The 26,854-nt window shown below is 41.4% G+C and overlaps 1 protein-coding gene across 1 annotated transcript in view; it reads right to left on the bottom strand.

Moving 5' to 3' along the window:
- Nucleotides 1–26,854, bottom strand: part of LOC104504159 (nuclear factor of activated T-cells, cytoplasmic 3-like) — a gene marked incomplete at its 5' end in the record, with an annotated part of 52,263 nt that overhangs the window by 12,599 nt on the left and 12,810 nt on the right. Inside the window, 6 exon segments of the mRNA XM_010147726.1 lie at nt 6,020–7,069; nt 8,734–8,860; nt 9,498–9,553; nt 11,106–11,246; nt 12,014–12,186; nt 13,312–13,511. Coding sequence (XP_010146028.1) covers nt 6,020–7,069; nt 8,734–8,860; nt 9,498–9,553; nt 11,106–11,246; nt 12,014–12,186; nt 13,312–13,511 — 1,747 coding nt within the window.

Raw genomic sequence — 26,854 nt, 5'->3', positions numbered from 1 at the left:
TCAGCTGAGTTTATGTGAAGAATCCCCGCAGCTACGTCACACTGCTTAGTGCAGTATATTTAGCGTGGGTTTGGCTCCACGTGACCAGCAGGGCACTGTCAACTGTCCCTAAAAAAAAGCTGCCAGGCTATAATTAACCCTCAGTCTTCTCTGCGGTGGAGCAGCCACCTCATTCTGTCGGGTGGTGATCAAAACCAGTCATACGGCAGGCCACGTCTGCAGTGGCACGCTCAGGGACACGGCAGGTTGCCTTGAAAGGTATCATTTCTGGCCTTAAGACAGGCTTATTTCAGTCATTTCAGGTTCAGTGCCAACTACTTCACTAAGTAGTACCTTTTTTTAATTAACTGATACAATAAGGCTGTATGTAATGTTAGGAGTACAGCTCTCCTGTGCACACTGGCTGTACAGCCAGACTGAACGTGCCTGCAGTCACAGCACAAGCTCTGCAGTCGTTTGGTATGGGAACAGAGATCCCTGTTCACGTCACGGGTATGATGTCACACTCTGCATTGACGTATTATGGTGAAACCAACTCATTTAATAAGAGGTATCTGCCCCTTTCTCTCATGGAAGCCGACAGATGAGTCTAAGATAGCGAGTATTAAGCGTGAACCTTGGAGCTAGAAGACACGTGCTGTGCAGCAGAGAGAGCGGTACGTATGCGTCCAAGTGTGTCTTTGCCGGCGTCACGGGGCACTGCCTAACTCCTTCCAGTTCCACCAGATAGCAGGCGTCGGCACCACCGTGTAGACATGCTGCTTGCATTCAGAGTACGTTTCTATCCCCTTCCAGTTCTTAAATGGGAATCTTTTTGCAGCTGGGCAACTAGCTGAGTTTACTCTGAATTAGTTACAAGGTGTTCTGTAGCTCTCAGAAGCAAATAGAAATTTCATAGATGAGCTGGTCGCAGACACTTGAGGATTTGTCTGAAGTTCCTTACACGTCAGCTGTCTCTAACAGGTCTCAACAGATGCCTTGCTGGCACAGATTTTATGAACACAGTGACTCAAATAGCACCCTTTAACTGTTGACAACCCCAGAGGGATAATATTCTCTTCAACTTTCTTCACTGTTCCAACCCTTTCCTTTTCATCCTCTGCTTAGCCTAGATCCTTCTCTAGTTCATTCACAACACCCATTTTTAGAAGTATATCCCCAGTCTCTTCCCACACATTGTGCCTTTTCCCTTTGCTCAACTTCAGCATCTCACTGCAGGAGCCCAGAAGCTTATGAGAAGAATTAGAGTTGTAAACAGCTTTTTACTGCTGTCTCCATACTACCTGATAGTATTCTGTCTATTACTAGATACTAAGAAAGGAGGAGTTTGAACAAAACCTTACTAAGCAATTTATACTGTATAAATTTTGGAATGCCGCTTATCATTTTTTTTTATATTGCGGGCGTTCCATGTAGAATGTAGGCTAGAGTTCTTGTCACACAGCTCCACATCTGGCATGCGGCAAGATGCAACATTTTGTTCTGCGCTGAGGAGACAGTAAAAAGCCCTTGAGTTCGAGATGTACATCTCGAGAACTTCTCGAGTTCAAGTGGGACTGGCAAGAGAACGGCTTTTGAGCTGTTCTCCTCCATGCTAATCTAGACCCTAGCATTCAGTATTCTGTGTTTCCGCAGACCTTCAATGCTTGGTTTGGCAGGACTCTGCCTTAATTAAGAATGACCTGTTAATGCCCAAGTTGTGAATATACAGAGAAACACAAAGTACAGTCATTCTCCAATGCCTCCTTCTTAGTTACTCCTGTGATTCTCGAGAAGTGAAGCTGAAGCTGCAGTAAAAAGCTACCTGCAGACACACATTTTCTAGCAAAGGTCAGAATAATCTCTGAACTTCCCAGCAAGAGAATTTATCAACTAGAGAGTTATCACAGAACTATGAAAATGAATGAATGCAAATGACTTAGAATGCTGTGTGGAATGTGCCTGACAAAGCAGACTTATTGCTTTATGTACACAAAACTGTTAGAGGATTTCTAGTTATGATTTATAGTAAATCCACATACTGGATTTTCTAATCTCCAGCTTTATGTAATGGAGATGCAATGAGTAACAAAATGTAAGAGGATTAGTAGAAGGTCATCCTGATTTGCTGAATAGCGCCTAACATAATACCTTCAAAATGGTTAAACAGAGTTGTACATGTTTGAAACCTCATCACTGCAGAAAGCCATGAAATCCAAGGTAAACTCACTCCTAAACTGCAAAGCACAAGAGATTAAATTTGAGATCAACAGTATTAGAATAGATTTAAACCTAAAACTTGACAGTGCGGTAGGTAAACCACCACACTAGCAGCACTTTTTCAAAACAGAAGGAGGGGGGGGGGCAAAACCAAAACGACCTCATCATATAACTGGACTGAGTCTAATTTTGACTAGCTTGTTTTTCAAGTGGGGAAGAACTGGGCCCTTTACTAGATGCGTATAGAGCAGAGTGCAGCGTGGGTGATGGATGTGGGGACAGAAATGACCAACTGCCCCTTTCCTGCCACTTCAGCTGCCACCTTTACATCTATTTGCAGCCCTAAATATTCCACTGCCTCTACTGGGAGTGTTAGCCTGGGGAGTTGAGCAGAGGGTGGGCTTGCTGAAAGATGTGGAGGGAAAAAGAGGGTCCAACATTCTCCAACATTCCAGGGCGTGGGGCAGGAAGAGCAGAAGGGACAAATAAAGAATCAGCTTGTTTTACGTAGCTCCAGTCCAAAAGTTTAGCAGCTTGTGCAGATTGACTGTTGCAAAGACTGAAGCAGAAAGTAGTACTGGTTTGCAGAACACCTTTTTAGTAGCAGCACACAGTAAAAATTACTTTGAAAATGTGTTCTGCTTCAACTGTTTTCTGTGGTGTCATTTGAAATTTGTGTCTAGATGTCCTCATGCATTTTGTTCTTGTTTCTTCAAGTGAATTAGAAAGCGTTGCCTGTAGGAAGCAGAGATGGGAAGCTAAACGAGAGCAAATTCAGTGTGATTAGAAAAGCCTAGAGACATCAATCGGATCCTGTTGAAAAAGAGCCACACAAACTCCAGTAGGGGAAAAAAAGTGTACTTTATGGAGACACCCAGGTAGAGGATCTGCCTTAAAATTATGTATTCCTTTGTCACTCGCAGCGTGAGCAGAGCCCAGCTTGCTCTAACTGCTAGAAGGCAAAGGGATAAACCAAAATTTAAGGACATACTCCACTGGTCACCACCTGGCATCTTTGTGCACTGTGTACCTTCCAAGAAATGCTGGATCAAGACTAATTCAGATGCTCTTGGCTTGATCACTGATGGATGAAGCAGCTTTGTAGTTCCGTATTAAGTGGTGGACTTGGAGTTTTTCAGTGTGTTTTGAAGAAAAAGGCCCGAGTGTTGGCTGAAGAAGTGCTAAGATTCACTTTTAGGAGTCTTGCTTAAAGGAATTCCTGTAACTACTGCCCAGACTGCCAGTTCTGTAGGTGGGGTAGGGTGGGGGCTGTTCTGTTGTTTTGGTTGTGGGGTTTGTTTGTTTTTTAAAGGATTTTAAATCATACTCTGACGAACTAAACAGTTTAATAATCCCAGAACTAATTCTGTCAGGAGGTAGTACTTCCATATTACACTCACATTTCGTTAAAATTTCTTAAAATATTTTATTGTCTTGGGAAAGAAAAGATCTACTATGCTAATTTTGAAATTTTGAAATAGTTAAAGAGGGATTATTTATGCTGTCAGGGCTTTTTGAGTTTTTGTTTACTTTTAGTAAGACTACTAATTAAAATATTTAGGGTAAGTAATCCAGACATGATTCATAAAATTTTCAGTTGGCTTTGCCTTAGTGTTTTATTTTGAGAGGTTTATTTGCCTTAACTGATAACCCTCAAAAACCTGTTTTCCAACTAACTAGTTTTCAGGTTTGATAGATTAGCCAGGAGAACATACTGCATCAGCATCCACTGAGGTATGCAGTTTTTCCCTTGACCGCTGTAACATTAATGTAGAACACCTGATTTGCTAATTGTGCCTAGCTCTATCTGTACAGAAACAAAAATTCAATTATACACACACAAAGAAAAACCCTGAAATTGTTTTTTAGAGCACAGTAATGTGTTAGACACAGTACAAAGAAGTGTTCCTGTCTGGACATGTTTTTTTACTTAAAGCCGATTAAGCAGAGGAAGTATTTACTCATGTTAATGAGAATTGAGCAGCTTGTTTCTTGTCACTGTGCCCCCAAAGATTTTTGGAAGAGCAGGTTTCAGGCTAGACATCTGATTTGCATTTGTGGATTGGAAATGAAAAAACCCCCAAAAGCCCAAACCCAACCTCCCCAAGCAGCCATCGAATGGCAGTAATATTATACTGAAACGAAGGTCATCTGCACTCGCAAGCATACTGTGGCTGCCAAGTGCTGGTTCGGCATCTGAAACCACGCTCGACTGTCCACAGAGGAAGTGTAGAGTTTAATCCCTAGTTATCAGACCTTCTTTAAACTTCCAAAGCAAGCATTATTAAAAAAAAATAAATTAATAAAGCTGTGACCACTTGACTCATGTATATTGATTATACTTCTCTAAACACTTGAAGTGTAGCTCTTGCAGCTCTTTCTGTGATCTGATGTCTTTACCAGCACAGAAACAACTCTCATTCCACCCTGTTAAGCAATGGAAATAGTTTCTACAAGTAACTAATATTTGTGATATAGGGGAAAACCCTGGCTTCTTTTTTACATTTCTGAACATGTGTAAACAAACTGCCAAGATAGTCATAAATGCTTAAAACCTTCTGCTTATATTATGAAAAGTTTATGTTCAGCATTTAGTTGTATGCTGTTATTTCTGCATCTCTCGTGGGTGGGGAGGGAAGAAGGATGAGAAGGTCGGTTCCAATGTGACACTCCTTGAACCATTAGATTTCTTTCTCACTCCTCTAGTGCAGAAGTAGAAAATGCTGATTTTTTTTGTTGCATTCTATTTCATAAAGCCTTGCTCTTCTCCCCTCAGCAAATCCCTGGCATAATCGGTCTCCCTTCCTTTTAAAAAAAGAAATTTGTTTAATTAGGGTGGCCATTTAACCAAAAGCCCAACTATATTACCAGTTTCTCTCATTTTCTTCCTCTTCCTTTTCTTCCTACTGTGTCTTTAAGGGCATTTCTTATTAAATTGTCTTACTGCTGACTGGAAGTAACAACAGCAACAGCAAATCCTAACCCTAACAGAAAAAGAGACCCCAGTAAGATTGCCATCATCAATACCAAACAACTTTTAAGGCCAGGCCTTCTGTTCTTCCAGTCTTACTAACATGACCTGTTCTTTAATTGCTTTGCATCTACAGTCTGATGCTTAGGGTCTGATATCACTGCCTCTTCACTTGGTTGGACAAGTTCAGTAAACCAACACTGTCCAAGTATTTAGAGAACTCTATAACCTGGCCTTCAGCACTAGAGCATCCTTGTTCTGTTTATGCTAAACAAGGGAATTTCTCAAAAGGAAGCCAGAGGGGAAAGGAGGAAGCGAAGAGCTCCTGTGAGCGCAGGTGCTGAACGGTAACGGCGTATCTACAGAACGTCTGCAGAGACGAAGACAGTGGCAAAACGCATGTGATGTGTTTTACAAAAGCTAGCCTGCCCTTCAAAACACTGGCAGGTCCAAGAAACAAGACTCCAAACTCCATTTAAGCAACTTGGATGTATTATGACTTTCACTGAAACCCATCAACAAGACAACCAGAAAAGGCTTCAAATTAGTTCCTTCTATGTAAGGTGTCAGTATGTAGGAGGTAATCCTCAAGGCCTGTTTTATGACAAAAACCACAGTCTATGGTAAAATTAGACTAAGGAACTTGAACTGGATATAACTGCAGATTTACAGCCGATATTGGCAGTTTTAATTAGCTTTGGACACACATTCAACAAAACCCACTCCATTTTGAGGATACAAACATAATTCTCTGAAGAGGAGAGTGTTCTAAACAAAACAACCCTCCCGCACCCACTTTGTAGCCTAATGTAGACTATATCCCAGATTTAAAATAGGATATCCACTTACCATCATCCAGTGTGATGTCCTGCAGTCCTATCGTTTGAAAATTCAGTTCTCGATCTTCAGGTTCCGGTTTAATGTTAACAGCTGCCCCGTCTGGTGAAAACGGAGATGAATCACACACGGCGTGGTGCACCAGGGATGGTGCTGCAGTAAGACCTCCCACGGCTGGACTGTGTGCTTGAGGGGAGTGCTGTCCCGAGTGACTTACAGTGGCTGGCGGGGGAGAGGAGGCGGGTCCTGAGCTAGGAGACTGGTAAGGCATAGACTGTAGCTGGGGTGAAGAAGGTCCAGACAGCGGTGAATGGACCAAAGGGTGGGAAGCTGTTGGGGATGGGGACGAAGCGGATGCTGGAGTTGTAGAATGGTATGGGACTTGCTGCAGCTGGGGAGAAGACTGCCCAAGGGACCGGCTCATTGCAGAAGGGATGGAGCCCTGCCCAGCGCTGGGGCAGTGGTATGCCATCGACGGTAGGTGAGAAGACTGTCCTGCATGAGCTGGGTGTGCTAGTGGGTGCCCTGCTGTACTCGACGTTGACACAGAACCTGGATTTGAAGAATGAAACTGCATTGGTGGCAGAGCTTGGCAGCTAAGGCTTATCAAATGAGGTACAGCTGTGTCTTGCTGAAATGAAAGAGCATCAAAGCCTTGGCTGGAGGCAGAGTTCATGGGAAGACCAGACTGTCCATTGTACACATCGTTAGACTGCATAGGCTGGTAAGAAGGCCTCACCGGAGGTGCTGATGTTACCTGAAAAGACTGAACCACTGCAGGAGGTAAAACATGACACTCTTCGCTTGGGCTGAGGTTTCTACCTTGCATATGTGGCAGGTGGGGTACTGCCGAGGTCACCATTGCCGTGTACGGTGGTTGAACTGGACACACAAGGCTCCTGGGGGACGTAGACAGCAAGTTGTCATGTGGATGCCCTTGCTCTGGTGAAGGCAATTGAGTTCGGATAGAATGCAGTCCCTGGACGTTGCTTGTGTGAGGCAGGGCCAAAGACGGAACAGCAGACAAATCTACCTCATCTCGGTGCTCTTGTTTCATTATAACTAGAAAAAGGAAAAACACTGTTACAATTCCAACCCGTTTGTACCCTGTGGTAAACACCCACTCATTGCTGTTTAACAGCCACAGCAGTATTGTTAACATCCTTGCTCTAATTTCCTTTCTTTTGCTCTGCTCTCATTGTTTTGACTTTACACCCATTGCAGTAACCCTTAAAGGCCACAGCAACTCGCCTAGCATTTACTCAAAGGCAGTTATCTTCCCTTCTAAAACACCCTCCTGGGAGAGGGGGGGCGGCTGCTTGGGCCTCGCTCAGTATCAGGCACCAGGAAAAGGTGAACGAAACCTTCAGCAGGCTTCAAACTCTCCTTACCCTCGGATCACCATCACAGCTGAACTTTGGCAACACACACGAGTTTGAGTAGCCCGTTGTTTTAATTACAGCAGTTCTTTCAGTGATTTCACCGATTTCAGTGATGGTAACAATTGTTCTTGCAATAGAATTACAAACTGACTCACTTTCAGTTAAACAATTTGTTTGTTTGGGTTTTTTTTAAGGCAGCTGGTAGGCTCTTGGGAAGATTTTAATAGTAGAAAAACGCTAACACTTTTAACTGCTCAATAACTATACAATACACTGTTAAAGAAACTTACACATATTTATAAAGTGGTTTTTAAAACGTTTGTGCAGTAATAGCTGCCATTATAATTAAACTTGCTTCTTATTTAAGCAGTGTCATTACAGATCTCTCAAACAAAAATATAGTTTAAGATGTGTCTTGAGATACCATAGGAGCTGCTAATCTTAACAATGACTGAAGAAATGCCACGTAAATCCGGTAACACGATTAACGTCTACTCAGTGTGCCAGACACCCGAGTAACATCGCTTAAATGGTGCGTGCATGGATGCAGGTAATTGTAGAGCACAGGTGAGCAAAACATTTTAAACAGTGTAAACTAACGAAGTTGCCTTTGTCAGCATACACATTAGCTTTAAGTAGTTTATGTTAATATCTATATCTGACTTCAAAGACTCCTACAGCTGCCTGAACCCAAGTCCCCCAAACAGTATTAAAGGGTCTAGCGCCATCACTGGTACCTGTGAATTCCAACTACGAGTGAGTATGAATAGCTCCAAAGGAAGGAGCCGAAGTGGCAGGCAAAGGAGCAGGCGTTGCTTGTCTAGTACTAACCACCTCCTCACACCAAACAGAAGGGATGAACATACTGTGACTACGTGTACAGTGTTCACTTCTGGCTGAGTTACAGCCCATTTTCTCCCAACATGCTGCAGTATGTCTAGAGGTGGGGGAATATTTCTTGATCTTCCTTATACCTAAACCTGGGGTTTTGACATCTGAGGGGCAGGGGGGAACCACATAAAACCTGTTCTTCTATGATCTCACTGTCCTCCATGTCATCATTAGGGTTATTCAGAAGAGCAGCTTCTGAGATTCACCATTATTCTCAAAGCAGAATGCAAATTGTTCCATAAAAAGTGAAACGAAGTAGTACCTGGCTGCAATCACAGACCTGTAGCTCATCCCGCTAAACCACAGCTTTTTCATTAGACAAGTTTAAGTAAGTTATTTTACAAACAATTCAAAGCTAGTCTTAGCTACCTGTCGAAAGTACAAGACTGTCTGAACTACTTCCAAATGGCTCCTTTAAACAACAAAAGGAAATGCAGCTTTTTAATTCAATACCTGGTGTGTAAGTAAAACGTTGAGACTGGCTTTTTTTCCTCTTGCCATTGCAGAGATAAAACTGCACCTGAACTGCAGCTGTAATGGTTTTGTTATGGTATGGAGGAACTTCAAGTATGATGTTTGCCTATATGAAGGTTGGGAGAGAAGTTTTACACATCAAATGCAAATGAAAAGGCTGTTAGTTACAAACAAACAAGCACAGTTATTGCAGAAGTAAAGCAAACGGATATTTTGAAATTGGTAGACTTCCAATTTATGCATATTGCATAGTAGAGCAGTCTTATAAGCAAGCTTTTATTTGGAGACTTTTTTTCTTCTTTTAAACTCAAGTGTTCTGAAGGTACTTCTTTTAATTAAATAGACACATCATCTAAAGGATGCTTTGTTTGTCTGCCAGAGCATAAAGAAAACTCTAGCAGTCAGAATTGCATTTTGGATAATGAAGCTTTAAAAAAAAAAAAAAGAATGCACTGGAAAAAAAGTCATCTTAGCAAAATTATCTTCAGTAGTCTTTTTTTTTCGATTTTCAGCTTCTTTTTTTATGCTTTCAGAACCAGCATACTCTTTCCAGTTCCTTCAAAGCATCATCTTAATGGCTACTTTACAGTATCAGGCCAATTTAGAAGTCTCCAGTTGTCTGTCTGAATCAGCCAATCATCTACTTACTTTACTAAACGAAGTCTAAATTTCAGAACAACGAAGGTGTCTAGTTTCTCGTTTAAAACAGAAAGCTTTCTGAAGTAAGAAAAATAGTTTCTCACCCCTTGACACTTTTCCCTAATTATTTTCCCTTCTACCTCCCACTGAGGTCGTCCATCTGTTGAGAGAAATGTACAAATAATTCAAGCAAAAAGCATTTTCTAACACTCTTAAATATGTAGTCTTAGAAATATTTAATACTTAGGTTGACAGCTGTGTAGGATTCTGCACTTTAACAGGCCTGGTGATTACATACAGTTAGATTTCTTTCCAAAGGAGGCAGTGTGTACTGTAACTGTACAAGTGTACAGAGGGATTTTTATTCCCCACTTTTCTAAAAACACTTTTGAGAAGTAGTTGAATTACTACTAACACTTCTGGTTTTTCAAACAAAAGTGTGGATGACTCACACGTTAAGTCACCATGTGAGAGATAAGACGTGCCATATCTTCATGCCCATACCCCCAGGTTATACATTTCATACAAACACTGTCCCCGAACCAAAGGAGCCTGTAGTTCAGATACGGGGCAAGGTGTCTGTGCTGCGAGAATTAAATCACCTTGGTGCATCTCTCTCTGCTCTGACCTCGCATAACCCATTATCCTTCATCTAACACTCCGTTCTCCCTGCTGCTGGTGTTCATAGAGGTTAGTGGGGAACTTGCTGTCCACCAGCAGGATTTCTTTAAAAGGCGTTCAAGTTGTGTGTCAAAAAGTTAAGTAATAACACCCCCACTTATGTTCTGCTTGCTAGTGACAAAGACCCCAACTCTTTCACTTAAACATTAAGGGAAATAATAAGATATCAAAGAATTGGACTTGCTTGCAAACTTTTTAATTATTTACTTTTCCTACTGTTTCCCCAAAAGTTCAAATCAGGTACTCAAGTCACATCAATGATAATTTAAATTGTTCAGATTTTATGCTATTTTAAAGTCCCAATCAAGGGAAAAAAAAGGAACTCATGTATTAAGACAGCTAGTCCTAAAGTTTCAGCTATTTTTCATGCATTAGTGTAAGAAAGATCCTGAAGAGCTACAGAACGGAGAAGGAATGTTGAGTGACCGAACACCTTTGGGTACTCTGTGTGTGTGTATCCAAGTGGGTATCCGAGTGGGTGTGCGCGCTCACCTGTGCCTACCACAGAACCAAACAAAGGTGCTTGCAAAACATTCATTATGTCTAGTTGTAGTAACTAGAAATGGAAAGTATTTGCTAGGGTTTTTTTGGTGTTAAATTCTCTAGTTTATGGAATTGCATCACTATCACCATGACAGAAAAGTGGAAGAACATGGGTTTAAAAACAAAACAAACCTTCAAAACTACTTACATTTAGAGAAAGGTTTTAGAAACATTTATCCAAAATCTGCAAGTCTCTTCCTTACTTCAAATATTTCCCATATGTTAGACTGAAAAATGTAATCTACCACCCTCCCAGAGAGTAATGTTCTATCTCATGAGATCAGGAGGAAGCAGTCTAATTTTTTCTACAGATTTCACTGCATGAAGGAAAGTAACAACTGCCAACTGGTGCAGGGATCAGTGCCCAAACTGCAGTCCCAGGTGACTGCTTATGACTTAGCTTTTTTTTTTAATCATTACTTCCTAAAGTCAAGCTCAGGGAGTGGTTTTGGGTTTGTTTTCAAGAAAAAAAGTAAGATAGTATTTACCTTGTCCTTTTTCAAAAAATATGATTTTGGATTCTGGAAGAAAATTGGATCCTGTCACCACCATTTCATGGCCTCCATTGACAGAGCAACTGTTGACGCTGTACTTCTCAATCTGAGGAAGTTCTTGAGCAGATCGCTGAGCTTTAAAAAAAAAAAATCAAGGGAAAAATGTTATTTAGAATTTAAACCATAGCAGACTTTCTTTCATGATCCTGACTTGAAGAATCAGGTGAAAGTAAACCAGCCATCTATTTACATATATGAATCGTATTTGTGTATGATTTACCTTTGGTTTCAAAATTATGTTGAAATTATATAATTATAGAAAAGAAACACCAAGAAGCCATGAAACCCAACATTGTCTACTTACAGCAAGTGAAATACTTAGTTTAGGGATACAGGTTTAAAAATAACTTCAGTATTTTATAGACAAAATTAATTCTAGGAACAATTCAGATTGTTTCAGGTCATGTTTTGATTCCGCATTGCCAGCCCTTAACAAAGGGACTCTATACAGTATTATGTGATGAACTCCTAAAGACAAGTAATGGCACAGACTGTTGTAAAAGAAATCGTGTGAGTTCTTCCTAAAATACTTATTTTCAGAGACACATCAGCTGCTTCTGCACACATACAGGAACTACTGAAGCTGCTAGCTGTGACTGCAGAATCAGGTTTAAGACCTAAACCATTGTTTTTCCTCCAAACCTTCAGGCTGGCACTTGGCAAGTACCATCTTTAAATAATGACAATAATAATAATGTCTCAGTGACTAAGGTCTTTTCGCACAATGCTTTTTACACATGCTTGTTGTACATCCTTCTGACAACACATACTGTCAGAATGACAAACTACTGACACATGCAGAAAACATGACAATAAATGATGTAGAGTTAAAGCAATCTTACAGCATTCAACAGGTATGGAAGCAGTCTGCAGAGATAAGACTTTCCCACTAGGCTGCGGGATGTGAACACGAAACACAAGTCGCACTCTGGTGTTCTTTCTTCCGATATCCGTCTCTCCTTTACGGAGCTCTATATCCGAGTTGCGAAGTTTCAAAATACCCGCACAGTCGATACTGCAGATAGGTGAGGATGGACGGATCAGGAGAGAAATGGAAGAAAATGAATCAAACTATGGCCAAAGTAGACTCTGCAAACCTGTCTTTTGTTAAAGAATGAAGATCATTCTATTTTTTCCCCATGTTATCCTAGACCAAAAGATCTGTTAGTGTCAAAACCGGTGTTGAAACATTGTCTCCTAAGTGTCTAGCTGCTGCTTTTTTGACCCTTTAAAAGATTATGTTATTGCATATCACTTAACCTTCAAAGTAAGTTATTTGACATAGTAAACATCACTGACAAGGAGCGAGACACCTATGTTTAGTTCCACCGTTGGAAGGACAAGAGTGTAGCCATCAAATCCCCGCTACCATTCCACATGGTTATTGATTATCCGTGAGACACATACTGAATCAGCCAACACGTGTACGTGAGTTTGTGCGGAGCATTACCTTGCACCGCATCGTGGGTTCACAGCATTCACTGGAACTAGCATGGCACCTGTAACTAGGGAAATCGAAGCTCGCTCCAGAAGCCTACCTAAGAAATCCGTGCTGCATGAACAGATAACCCTGCTTTACTCTGTTCACTGACCCTCCAAGCTAGAACAGAGCAGTTTAAGTGCTGCTGTAACTAACCACTAAACTAGTACTGAGCCCATTCTATCTGGCAAGACCTGAAAGGTCAGAATAATGCAACTGCTAAATATAAGAAAAAAATAATCAAAACAAGGAAAAGGCCTACCAAGATACCAGAACTGAAATCACCACATTTAGTCATAGAAAAAAAGCAGCTAAACTCTATAAACAAAAACTCTACTAGCCAGTAACCCACATGCAATTCTACAGCGTGGAGTTACATATATGTATGGATTGTATGGGGAAGTATAATCCCAAAATCACTCCTCCATCTCCCCGTCAGTCTTGGGAATTTCCCTGTCTCAACTCCTTTACTTCTGACTACCTGAGCACTTATCTTCTAATACTGGCATGTTTAAAGAGATGTGTCTACCTTAATCATTACCTGTATTTGTGGAAAACACAATATTCTGCAGGATTTTTCTTTCACTTTTGTAAAAGCAAAACAAAAAACCCCAGAACACCAACACAGCAAATAAACAGCTACATTCTGCTGCAATGTACCTGGCTGACATATTATTTTCAGGAAGAAGTGGTATTTCCAAAACTTTTGTGCTGGCAATTATTATCTCTTGACTAGCTGTTGCAACTGTCTTTCCAGTGATTCGGTGCACCTGGTAGAACGCATGCGGCCTTAAGTAGCGGTCATCCGCTGTTCCGATGAACATCTGCAGGTTTACTGGCTTGTCACTGTAGCCTAGGAGCTGCGAAAAAGGAGATGTAACATCAGAACGTTAGTGGGCTTTCATTGCATGTAAGTGTTTACATTGCGCACACACAACTCGCAAAGAGCAGTGTTTATTGAAAATCTTCAATCTCTGCAAAACTCAGAGCATGGCTATCCGTCCCCCAGTATGAATACAGAACAAGTGAGTATTACCATGTCTTTATTAGCTTAGAATCTCTCAAAGAGAAAAGAATAATTTTATCTACAAAGTTTCCATGTCAAAGCCATGCTATGTTATAGGTGAGTTTCTGATACTGGTTTTAATCAAAGCTGAATTATCAATTTTACCTAGATTCTAGAAATACTAAAAATATTTTAAGGTTTAGTTTTTCTACTATGGAATGCAATAGTGAATTTATGCAAGTGAAGATGTTTTGTGAATGCAAATGTATTAAAATAACATTTAATTCTTATCTAGAAAATCCAGTATGGCTTATTTCTGGCAACAAAAAATGTTTAAAAAACCAAAATTTGATAAATGTGAATTAATGCTTCTTTCCTTTTCATAAACACAACAACTAATTGTGGTGGTGGTTGTCGTAAAACCACCTGTTGCTCGAGCCAACAGTAGTAATTCCAGGCACAAATCATGCTGAAACATCGGGCAGGGGAGGAACAACCACAAAAAAAACCCAATAAAACACATCAAAACCCCAAAAAACGGCTTTTCTTTTAGAGTTTGATGTACCTGGGTAACATATTATCCAGAAGATTTAGGGAAACAAATTTAAGTAACAGTAACATGCAAGTTTCCTTTAGGCACTGCAGTTTAAATCTGAAGCCTGTAAAAGATGTCTTACAAACCCACCGAGTTCACCTCACCTTCCTGTAACTGGCAGATTGATGGACACTGCAAGTTACCCAGTTTCTAAAGAGCAGTGCCACGAATTTACATCTCATCGACTTCACCATCAACTTAGGTTCAAGTTGATCATCAAACTGGAGGGAGGGCCAGACAGTCAGTCTTTAAATGTGGTTTTGTCATGTCAATATTTTTGTCTCTAGGGAGAGTTATTTGGTCACACAACAATATCATCCAAGCTCTTTACAGAACTAACACTTAAAAACCAAACAAACCCGTGTCAATTTAACCTACTTACAAGAGTAATTTAACGCCAGTAGTCAGCAGTGCAGAAACCCAAAGTACATCCACACCCAGAAATGAGAAGCACCACCTTGTGCCTCCCGGCACTACTACCGCGAGGGTTACAAATGCCACACTAAGGCCTGTTTGCTACAGCCAAGTTACGGCTGTGACCCCTCTGTGAGTCTGGTCACTTTTGTTAGAGCTTCCTCAATCACGAACAGAAATGTGGTTTCTGGCAGAAGCCTGGAACTTTAAAGAGCCATCCTCAAAGCTTTCAGCCTCCCATGAATGCTTGTGTCCAAGATGCAATTCTCACTAATTAATCCACCTAGATACAACAGCAAACCACAAGCTTTACTCACAGTTATTGTTGATAGTGGAGCAGAGGGACTCTTACAGCACTTACATACATAAATGCACCATTTCCTTTTTATACTTCCCAAAAGATTTTTTTAATATCAAATGAATATTGGCATATCTTCTATGAGTCTAGATTATTTTAGGAGTTTAGAGAAAGTTCAAGGACATGTAGAAGTTTAGTCTTTACAGCAGCCATCTCGTCCCGAGTTCTGCGACTGACTCCACCATCCATTCTCCTCCAAGTTAAAATTAAATCTTAACACAATGGAATACAGCCTAAATGTGACGTTCTTTAAATGTGTTTGCTTTAATACGGGGAATTATATAAGTGACAAGCTAGACCCATTCAAAAATTTGAATAGATTCCAAATGGGGTCACTGTGACAAAGCTGATTTCCAATTACAGCCGTCTTCCCCTTCCTTAACAATGGACACACACCCCCCCAGCTCTAGAGATACTAGTGATAGGGGGAGAGAGGGAGGGACAGCATGGGGCAGGGATACTCATAAAACTAAGCTGCTCTGTCTAGAATCAGTGGAGAAGGCGTCACCTACAGAAGCCTGCACGGAGCAGGAGCGTAACGGCAGTGGTGTTGCCCATGAGACTCTGCGGCCAGACACTGCATTTGAGTTGCCCAAAGCCATGGCTAACACCAGTGTTGCTTCTGTTATTCCTGAGCAAAGGTTTGCCCTCTGTGCTTGCCCAGATACGCTATGGAAGACATATAAGGCCTGGTTTCTGCAAAGCATGCTGTGGGAGGGGAAAGCAGTGGGAAAAAGTCTGACAAAAAATGCGCCCCCTCCCCCCCCAATTAGTTACGTAGCAGGAAGTTATCAAGTGCATTTTCTGGATGATACTCTGGTCTGACAGGCTTGTGTGCTGCTGTCTCACCTCACTGCAGCCCCTTTGCTGTACTCAAGCCGAGATGTGAAACCATGTTACCACAGCTTAGGAGAAATAACAACACACCCCACAAGGTGATAGGACAAGGGGTAATGGGTATAAATTGAAATCAGGGAGGTTTAGATTAGATGTCAGGAAGAAATTCTTCACAGAGAGGGTGGTGAGGCACTGGAACAGGTTGCCCAGAGATGTTGTGGATGTCCCATCCCTGGAAGTGTCCAAGGCCAGGCTGGATGAGGCTTTGAGCAACCTGGTCTAGTGGAAGGTGTCCCTGCCCATGGCAGGGGGGTTGGAACTAGATGATCTTTAAGGTCCCTTCCAACCCAAACCGTTCTATGATTCTATGATTCTAAGGTAGTGCCACCTTCAGTCACTTTCCTTCCGGTTTATGTATTACACTAAATGGAAACAAACAAGAAATCCAATGCCCCAAGGAAACTACAAGGAAGCAGAACACACTTTTCTAGTCATTTACAAGAAACCTATACACGTTTAATGTAGAAACATACAAATAAGGCATGTCATAACTAAAAGAGGTCTGTAGTAAGCCATGCTAGTGTAAATCAGTCTCAAACCAAACCAACAAGCCAAGCCTCCCCCTGAAATGTGTCAGTCGGACGCTTACGCTACGACTTTGTCCCCAGTGAACTGCTGTAAAGGCGTGGCGATGAAGCCCGGTTAAAGGTACTGGAACACATACATGGTTAGGCAGAGTGGGAACATACTGGGCAAGGGGGCAGTCTGTATAAATTTCAGCTTTGCATTACAGATGATTTGTTGCATTTATTCAAGGTTTAGAAGAGAACAGCATAAAAGAAAAACTACGTAAAGCCATAAACACAAGCACCGCGTACAAGTAAGTGTGGCAGTTAGGTCAGTGGGGAAGAAAAGAATGACCCTGTCTCCCATGTTACGAAGTGTGATTCAGGGCCTGACCACAGTCATGGGCTCCCCGTAAAAGGGAAACGTATCAGTGCCTTAAGCAAGCAATAAATAGGTTGTACAGTGTCCACGTTTCCAACAGCCGTATTTACGGCAACACAGACAGTAAGCTTAATAAGCTATGGGTGCTAACGAGACAGCTAGTCTCATTAGCATAAGCACTAGCTAAAACTCTGAAACAATTGGAGAGATTGTGATAGTGAGCTGACAACTACAGGCAGGACATGGGTCCTGCAAGAGTAAAACAAAATTTGCAGTGCCTGTAACACAGAAGAGTCTGTGGGGGCCAGCGAGCCGAGGGGTAGGTATGTAGTGATCTGATAGCTTGTGGAGAAGATGCCTGCCCATCCCATGTAATTGCTGTTGCATAACTATCCAAAGCCCCCAGCAAAGCCAGCACACTGTGCCTAGCACCACAGACAGCCCGCTTCATACCACTCCCGAAAACAGGGGACAAGGCTGGATTACTTCAATTCACCTGAAAGTATTTGCCTTATTTAACACAGGCAACTTTCAGCACTTTGGTGAAGAGTGTGAAAGCATTCTGAAGTCCATTACATGAATAATCCTGGTGGGAATAGGCCTGGGATGTCTCTGCCTAAACAAAACCATTACGTAGTAAGCAAAGCAGAACTTTCTGCCCACCATGCTTGGTCCCCACTGCAGGCTGAATTATCACAGAATCTGAACTACCTTCCGTCTCCGAGGAATGGTGTCATCTCTCCCCTAAAAGAAACATGGTATTTGGAGCTTGAATTGCTATTACTGATGCAATACCTGTCTTGTGACTAATTAAGGAGACTTACTACCCCAAATCAACTTCAGATCAGGAAAAATGACACACTTTGGCATTTAAAATGCACGCCCTGTAAATACAGTTGTGTTATCAGTTGAAAAAAATATTGATTGCTGTTAGTTTCACTGACAGCAGGGTAAGACTTTCTTATTACCCCATCTGGTTGAGGCACAGCTCTGTATGTTGAAGAGCCCAAACACCCAAGTCAGTTAAAAAAAATTGCTACCTGTTCTTCAATAAAACACATCCTTAACTTGAAAGAACAGATGTCACATTTTGCTCAAATACCTAATGAAGCCATGGTTATCTGTACCTTTAGCTCACCTTAGTAAGGAATACACCGTACATACAAATGAGAACCATAGGTATTGAACAGCATTTTACAAGCCACTGGGAAGTGCTACAGAATGCTTATGACGAAGACACCGTGGCAATTTATTGTATCAGTCTGCCCAAGATTCAGTCACGGGTCACTCACAGACTGAGCAGCTCAAACCACTGGTTGAGCACAAGGTATATTTTCAAGCACATCTTCCAGCTTTTACTCTACTAACGTGCAATCCTAGAGCTGCACACTACCAAAAAAAGAGTTAGGAATTTAATTTTAAAAAACGATGCACCAGTTTCCCAGGAGTAGCAAACAGCATGCTGCAGTCAACTAGCAAGTTGCTGCACATTGTCACTACTGACCTCTAGAAACCCTCCTCTGTAATAGAATACTGATACACCACCCACTGCTTTGCGGAGGAAACTCAGCCAAGTTGTTTTTGTGTTTCTATATCGTTTCCATAGCAAAGGTCAGTGCATGCGTAAGTTAAACTAAAGCTGGAAGGCTAAAGACTGAAGGTCACTACAGGATAAGCCAGAAGAGTTTCACTCCAAAGCGGTTCCAGCTGTATTACTACACTGCCGGCAGTAGACTCCTGCACGCGTATCAGTACTCAGTTTACAACTTTGACCAAGTAACTACAGAGACAGTAAGGTAACGAGAGAACTTCTGGATCATCAAGAAGCTGTATTTTGTATTACAAAAAGATTGATACATTCTTAATGCACATATGGAGAATCCTTAAAAAAAAAGTGTAACATGAGAGACTATATAGATTAGTTTGATCCCTGAGGGCAGTAGCACATGTTTATGGAATTTTGTGGTAGGGGCGAGAACTTTTTCCTCGCTGAGGAAAGCAAGTATGTCACATGAAATAAGAGGCATCAACCTGGGGAAAAGAAGGGAGCATTTTTCCAGATTACACGCAGATTATATTGGGGCTGGCTCATGTCATCAATCCCACACTGATCTAAAGGACAGCTTGCAACACTCTACAGGCTTGTGAGAAGACTTTTTATAGTCTCTAATATTTAGAAGTTTTACTTCCCCTCCCCACCTTTGTAACTAAGAATTTTCTAAGTTTTCCATTTATCTTTGGGGCCAAGCATTACCAACCTCTATTCAAATGTAAATGTTATTCATCCACAAGATGTGGTTCCTTAAGGCCTGTAACAAGACTTCAGAAGAACATTGAACAGAAAAGATACACTTCACAGTATACAGGCACTTGCTGGACAGCACTAATATACTTCAAAGTAGTCTGATTTCTGAGCCAAACCCCCCTGTTTGTTTACAAAAACCCCTAATAGTGTCACTGAATCCAGAAGTGATGTCAGCCTTTCACATGCCGACTCGTTCAGAATAAAAACTAAAGAGGGATGAGAGGGCCCCAGCAATTGAGTGCTACTACGATACCAGTGACAGCCGGACAATGCCAAAACACATTTGGTTGTATTTTTAAACCAGTTTTCCTGCAAAGCTTTCCATCATTTCTCAGGAAATTGCCATGTTTAACCAAACTCCTACTGCAGTTTAATATTCATGTTTTATCTTTTATGTGCCTTTTCTTTTGTTGCTAACTGAAGGTGAAGATTCTGTCAACACTTCAGCACTCCTAAAAACCAGCAAGCTTTTAACTACAAATAGGCCTCCCTACACACTGGGCATAATCCTTAAACACCAGACATGACAGGGATAAAATCTGGGCTAACCTCAGTGAACAAAAGACTATTACCAACTCTGTCTTCACCAAACGCACCAGTGTCCATATAAAAAAACCTCAGTTCCAACGTGAGGAACTGGGAAGGAAACACAGAGCTGCCAGAAGAACTACTCCAGTACTCAAGTAAGCATTTACCTCAGGTGGAGATTTCCTAGGGTTTTCAACACCTGGACATGAAAAGCATGTTGTAGCTAGTTATTTTCCTCCCCGATGGTGTCACAGCAGCTGGATGCATTTCAGCCACTTCTGTATTGCTTCAAAACTCCCCAGTTACAAGGTAAGGAGGGCGAAAGAGGAGAATGAAGGCCCCATTACATGGAGGGAAAGATAAGCTGTTCTTTTGAATTAGGTATTGTTACTCCTACTTTAGAAGACTGTATGAGTAAAGATAAGGTATAATTCACCATGAAACCGAAACAATCCTGAAGGAAAATAACTGATTAAATTTTAGTCCAGTTCAAAAGTAAAAGGATATTAATAAAAGAAGTAACTTAAAGAAAAAACCCTGCAAATCACACCTTTGAAACATTTTGCCCTCTGACAACAGAGATTTGACCTCCAAGTTTGGAATCTTCTGGACAGTCTCAAAGAAGCACTGGTGCCTGGCTCTGAAAAACCAAACACCTTCAGACGTTTCTCCACAAGAATTGCACTTGAGTGCTGTGCAGCTCCTTTCCTGAAGAGCTGCGAAGGCCACCCATTTAAAGTCTGAAGGGCTACGCTGCCAAGCTGAACAGCACACCTAACACTGACCTGGGAATAAAGGCAAGGGATGACAAGGATCCAAAGGCACAAGATCAACATCATTTGAAACAGAAGACCCACAGTGACTACCACCAGGGGTAAAATTTATCCTGCATTTATCAACAGTCACGTTTGGAAAAGCTTGAAACAAACCATACGTAGAAACCCCAGGAATTAGAGTTCTGTGAAGTTACTGCAAGTCAGAGCGATGACAGCCATCCCCTGTGGCCTTGCAGAGGTGCAGCCAGTGGTGACCCATCATTTTCAACGGGCTGTTGGAAAGAAACTGGGAGAAATTCATGGAAGAGAACTCTGTTCATATCTCTTAGGCAACACCCCAACCACTGGCTCAGGAAGTCTTAACAGCACACAGAAACTTTTTTTTAAAATTTCATTTATTCTGCAAAGTTCATAATGTTACAGAAAGTTAAATTTCTGGGTTTAAAATTAAATACGTTAAACCAAACCAACACCTACTTCCTCTTCCTGAAGTTCAGTACTATTTTCTATTACCTGATTATCTGATGTACCTTTCCATCAGCTGAGAAGGAAAAACATGCGCATCAAAAAAGCATCCTACTTCCTCTTTTACTAAATAAACTCAAGTAGACTGACTTGAAGACTCTAAAACAGTACAGACCTTTGCAATTCCGAAAAAAATAGTGAGACACAAAAGGAAAAATTAGATAGTGGCACAAGCCCAATTTAAAACACATTTTAAAGGTCATCACAAAGACAAGTGGGTCCTGCAAAGGACTACAGCAAACAAGGAACTTCAAGTATTGGTGCATTACTGGTTGTGATGCTGTATCTTTGCACATCGTACAGAACATCCTTCATGGTTTAAAAGCTTGAATTTCTGTTTCTCAGACCTCACACTCTTACACACTCACTCACTGCTTGCAGAAAGGCTTGAAAGTGTTATAAATCCTAATTTCAGCCTTATTTTGAAAAGTATTTTAGCTCAGAGCTCTGTCTCCTTCTACAGTACCCAAAACAGGAGATAATTCATAGCTAGAATAGCGTTAGACTAATATAACAGTACAGCTTCCCGTAGTGCGGGACTGCCAGTCACATTTCCATAGCCCATACACCGCCCACCTGCAGGTCGCTCCGCATTCTTGAAAAAAGAAAGTGCTATTCCTGAAACACCGACTCCCAGTGCCAAGTTATGCCATTGAGAGTTTGGGACATGCATTTCCAGGATAGAAATAGGTTACTCCCACATAACCTGTAGACAAACAAAACCCAAACCAACACCCAACACAAACCCAAAATAAATTGGTTTTACTTTGGAAAAAAATTACTACTTTTCCACGTTTTAGTAAACACACAACACAAAATGCAGACGATTGTGTCATCAGTGTGCCATGTTTAATGTTTTTCACATGAATCGCTGCATTTTCTAGATGGAGTATTCAAACATACAGCAGATGCATCAATATGGCTTTTACTACCTATTTTGGGGATTCTGGAGCACAAGACGCCTATATTGCCATCAAACTGTTCTTGAAAGATACGTATTTTTAGAATCTCATCCAAAGGTCAGTGTTTTTCCCAGTGCAGGCCACTCCATGGTTCACACAGACTGACACATACCTTCTGCCTTCTAGACTTATTTGCAGATTGTTACCCCCAACCAACAGGAGGCAATTCCAGCCGGGACACAGCCTGCCTTTGGTGATGTACAGAATAGGGAAGGTTTCAAGACAAAAATTGACAAGTGTAAGGCAGGAAGAATGGGAGGAGTCATGAGACACAGAAAAGTGTGCTGCTTGTTGGGCTTCGAGAACAGGGAGAACTCTGACATTACACCTGTTACACTGCTGTACTACTTCAATAAGGGGTTAATGAATTTGCCAGGCAGAACACCTGTGAAAAGGTGACAGCCACAGAATTACAGGCCAGGAAACATACACTCAGTTAGATAATCCTCCCCAAGTTTATTTTTACCAGATCATCTCTGACATTGCGCGGTTAGATCCTCTCTTGTAGGTTATCGTTTCTTCCACCAGAACTCAGGCAGAGTTTGACAGGCTTTTTGAGGACACATTCCTGTTTCAGAATTTTCGAACTAGTTCAAAATTAGTTTACTTTAGCTGAATTAGTTTACTTTTTCTCCCACTGCAGCTCTTCAGTCATGACTTCAAGCCCTGCAATCACTTTAAACACAGCTGACATTCAGTCCCTTTCACAGAGCTCCTTTAAACCTCACACAGGAGGTTACTGTTTGCTCATCAGTGACCGGGAGAGTAGAACCATTTCCAAATAACTAGTTTTTATTTAACATTTCTTTACTTTTACATTGCTACACCTTTCTTCAGCTGCAATACTGCTGAGCTGTTCACATGCATTACACAGTGCTTCCCTTCCCCTGTTACTGCAGAATCAACTACAGTAAGAATTTCACTTACAGCCTAGGAATTGATGAGCGATTCTACCCTGAAACCGTTCACAGTATGGCAAAAAGACGCTTCTGGTACAGGCAAATAGCTACCACTGCCCCAAATCTGTCTTGCATGCACTGGACACAAGTGGATTCTATACAGTATCTGCTGCAGATATATCAATTTTAGTGTAAACAGCCCTTACCCTAGAACAACTCTAGGACTGATCTCCACCGTGGTAACTGGCTGCAGGACAGAATGGTGTGAACAAGTAGCTGTCAGCTCAACAGTCCCTCAGTACATCCCACTGTACAGTCACCAAGGGGAGTATTGTCTAGATCACCCTCTTCACCAGCAAAAGGACAAAAGGTAAAAAGGATATACTACTACTTGTGCACAACACAGCTCATGGACTTTATTACCAAAAGATATCATTAAATTTAAACTACTTATGAAAACTCAGAAAATCACCGAAGTCGACAGGAAAACACAGCGTACAGAAGAAGTTAGGTAGTTTGTTTTAAAAAGAAAAAAAGTAATTTTAGATCAGAAAGCTAAAATACAAAAACAATAATGAAGTCCCTGAGAGATGCTTAGCATGTGCCCACTTGCCCTACAGTGCTTATATGGTTTTGATCATCAGCATTATCCAAGTGAAGCCTCATGAAGAACTCAAACCGTTCCAGGTAACAGTAAAATCTCCTTCCAGCAAGCTGTGTGTTCACTATTTATGTACAGTTTGACCTATGGGAAGGGTGGGAAATGCAAGCAATGATGATCATTCCTTTAGAGGTAGATGAAACCTGGCAGCCATTTGTTTAAAAGGCTTCATAGATGGGAAAAGTAAGTACTCTAATGTACTGAATTCAGATGGTAAAGGCAGACAGTGCTCAGAGGCTTTTGCTGTCTTCTGACAATGCAGTACAAACTTTCCAGGTGATTTAGATGATCGAAGTTCAACATACCACCCTTCCTGCTAACCATTCTGCCAAGTTATTTATTCCTTCCCTGTGAAAACTGTCAGCGTTATTCTCTACCAAGGTAAAATATATTGTTCAGATGGCATGGATGAGCTGGAACATACTCCCAAGAAAGCAACACATTAATGAAAAATGTTCTAAATAGCAGATACCTGTTATTTTAAAAAAGCTGAAAATGAGAGAATTTCATTACAGAATTTGCTTCCTTAAAGTCACTGGACTTAGAGAGCAAAGCATGATGCTCCACTCATCCCATTTCCTCACATTTAGAAATAAGCTGATTAAACGTACTCACGAAAGATGATGCCAAATTTGTCAGAAGCTTAGTCTCCTAGCAACAGGTATGGTACAGTATTAGTAACAGATTAATGACATGAACAAATAGATTAATGGCTTGAAGCTATGTCCTACCTTAAAATCTGTATTTTCAGTAGTACCTCAACTGCACATGCAGAACTACAGAGGTTTCACAGTTCAGAAATTAAATGCTCTAGCTTTCTATAAAACAATGTTCAAGAGCAAACAAACTGTGCAGCAAGCAGAAGCACAAAGTCCCTCAGGCACCCAAAGATGTGGCAGTTGGACTTGATGATCTTTGTAGGTCCCTACCAAATGAAATATTCTATTCACGCACATCCTTGGTTGTCCCTGACGCTGGTTAACATACGGTTATTTCACACAGAAGCAGCTGAGTACTTACTGCACTGTCACACACATGGCAGTGACTGGCGTAAAGCTAGGAGCACCAAAATAACAAGTTCAGTCAGAAGCAAAGAGTAACACACATCATGAACTGGATTTGCATAATAAGCTTCCAGAAGTGCTGGAAAATATTTCAATTTGTATTTAAACAACGGAATTTTCATCTGCTCACAGCTAGTTGGTATTTACCTTGCACTAAACTTGGCCCTTAGCATACTGTTTTTCCCCAGCAGTGAGTAAAAAAGTTAATACAAATCGATATTTTGTTTCATAACAGCTTCCTCTCTGCCACCAAGCACAACAATTAATTTCTAATCCAGCTGGAAGAGACCAAATTGCAAAACAGAATATTGATTTGCATTTGTATTCATTTTCGTTTAGAGGTATAGTACAATCCATGTGGTTGAGCAGGAGACTGTCAGCCGCATAAACACTATCCCCATATTTAAGCAGCATTCTTGTCATAGCAAGGTATTTCACAATTCTAATGCAAATAAATAGCTTTGAAAATCACTGGTGTAGATCACAGAGTACAGATCTGTATTCTCAAACTTGCATCTAGTACTGAGGCTTAGAAGCATCTAGTTCTGTAAGCAACAGAAAGCCTAAAGATTCGTCAAATCTTATAAACACGAGCCAAGCAAGTTCCTTTAATGCAAATATTAGGGCAAGACATGCACCCAGGGGCGGGAGGAATTGAATGCAGTTCACAAAAGCTTGAAGAGATGCTGTGTCAGCTAAAATCTCTCAAGTTTCTGTCCTCATTAATGATGTGTTCAATTCCAGCGCCAGCACCTTGGCATGTGGCAGTTGCCTGCTTGTTCTCCACCCACTGAAGCAACACAACGCTCTGCACGAAGAAATGTGCCCGGCCAGCTTTCAGATTCCAGCCCAGCGCAGGCACCCTCAGTTTTCTCTAGTTTGCAGCAGAGACTTCCCCGATCAGCACGTCACCCTCGTCGCTACCCTGCTAAGAAACCCACTAAGTCTGACAGCAGGGGAGAGTTGGGGCTGGTTAGGCCATGGTATTGTGATGAGAAGGGAAACATTGAGCAACTTTGTAGGGAACATGAAAGTTGGATGAAGAGCGCAGACTAAGAATGGAAATGGGAGGATAAGGGAAGACATGCACAAAAGATGACAGGATGCAGATAACCAGCCCTTTTTTGGAGGGAGAGAAGGGAAAGATCTTAACAGGAGGAATGAGAAAGTTCAAGGTAAGCCATCAGAGAAGAAACAGAGTTTGATAAATGGCCCAAAGGAATCAGGTTGAGAGAAGAAATTCATCAGATGAAGAGCTTGGAGGGGTGGGAGAGCTTGGACAAGGAGAAAGGAGCATATAGCACGAGGCATTTACATTCTGCTGGTACATCTTCATTTAGGCGGGTGTACCATTAGAGCTGTTTCAAACACAATGTAATAACAAAGCATGACAGAATTTGCTTGCCATGGAGGAGGAATAAACTGGAGGAGAAAAGCGGTAACATGTTTATACTACAGTATGAATCAGAGAAAGAGTGGGGACTGGTTACACAAATCCTATTAGCACTTTGAATCTGGTCTCAAATAGTAATGAGTTCCTTCCAACCACTGGAATAGGATAGATATATTAAATACATTTTTAATGTATAGACTGCTTAGTGAAAGTCTAAGGACTGAAACCCTGCCCTTTTCTTGGTAAAGCAATAGCCTGGATTTGGGGGAAAAGACAAACCCTGCCTTAATAATCTTAATGTAATCAGATTTTTTTCTCCCCCTATTTGTCTTAAAGATTTTAACTGTTGTCTGATTTGACTTAAAAAATCAGCAGTTAAATTTTATCTTAACCTGGCTTGGGATTAAGGGAAAGACCATTAAGCAAGATTGAGGTGAATAAGTAGAGACATTGTTTTCACCCAAGAACGTAGCAAACACAAATCAAGGCATCTTAGAAGTACCACAGTTCCTCAGTACAATCCTCCCCATGTCCAGGGAACGAGAGGGTGGGTTCCCTTTCCAGCTGCATGAGCCAGCTGGCACCGTGGATGTTGAAGGAGACATCAGTGACTACCCCTGACTAATCCAGAAGTCCTCCCAGCATAGAGCGAGATACCTGTGTACACACCTGTACCCCAGGGGTCAGAGAGGAGCACATCCTGGCTTGTGCACAGTTACACCCACAGTACCAAACCCACACAACCTTGCCCTTCCAACAGAATGCCCTTCCTTTGAAAGCCAAGCCTCATGTACTGGGACCTTACCTCTAATTCTGAGCTCAGCAATAACTGAATGGTGTTTGCGAAGTATTTAAGTAATACGCTGGAGATGCCAACGGCATTTGGAATATTTGGCATTAGGTGAAGAACCCAGCCAGAGCAAATGTTAATG

This window comes from Eurypyga helias, unplaced genomic scaffold (genome assembly GCF_000690775.1).
Source record: "Eurypyga helias isolate BGI_N326 unplaced genomic scaffold, ASM69077v1 scaffold19232, whole genome shotgun sequence".
In the NCBI taxonomy this organism is placed as follows: Eukaryota; Metazoa; Chordata; class Aves; order Eurypygiformes; family Eurypygidae; genus Eurypyga; species Eurypyga helias.
Note: the sequence above shows the minus strand (reverse complement) of the source record. Positions and strands in the feature narration are given on the sequence as shown.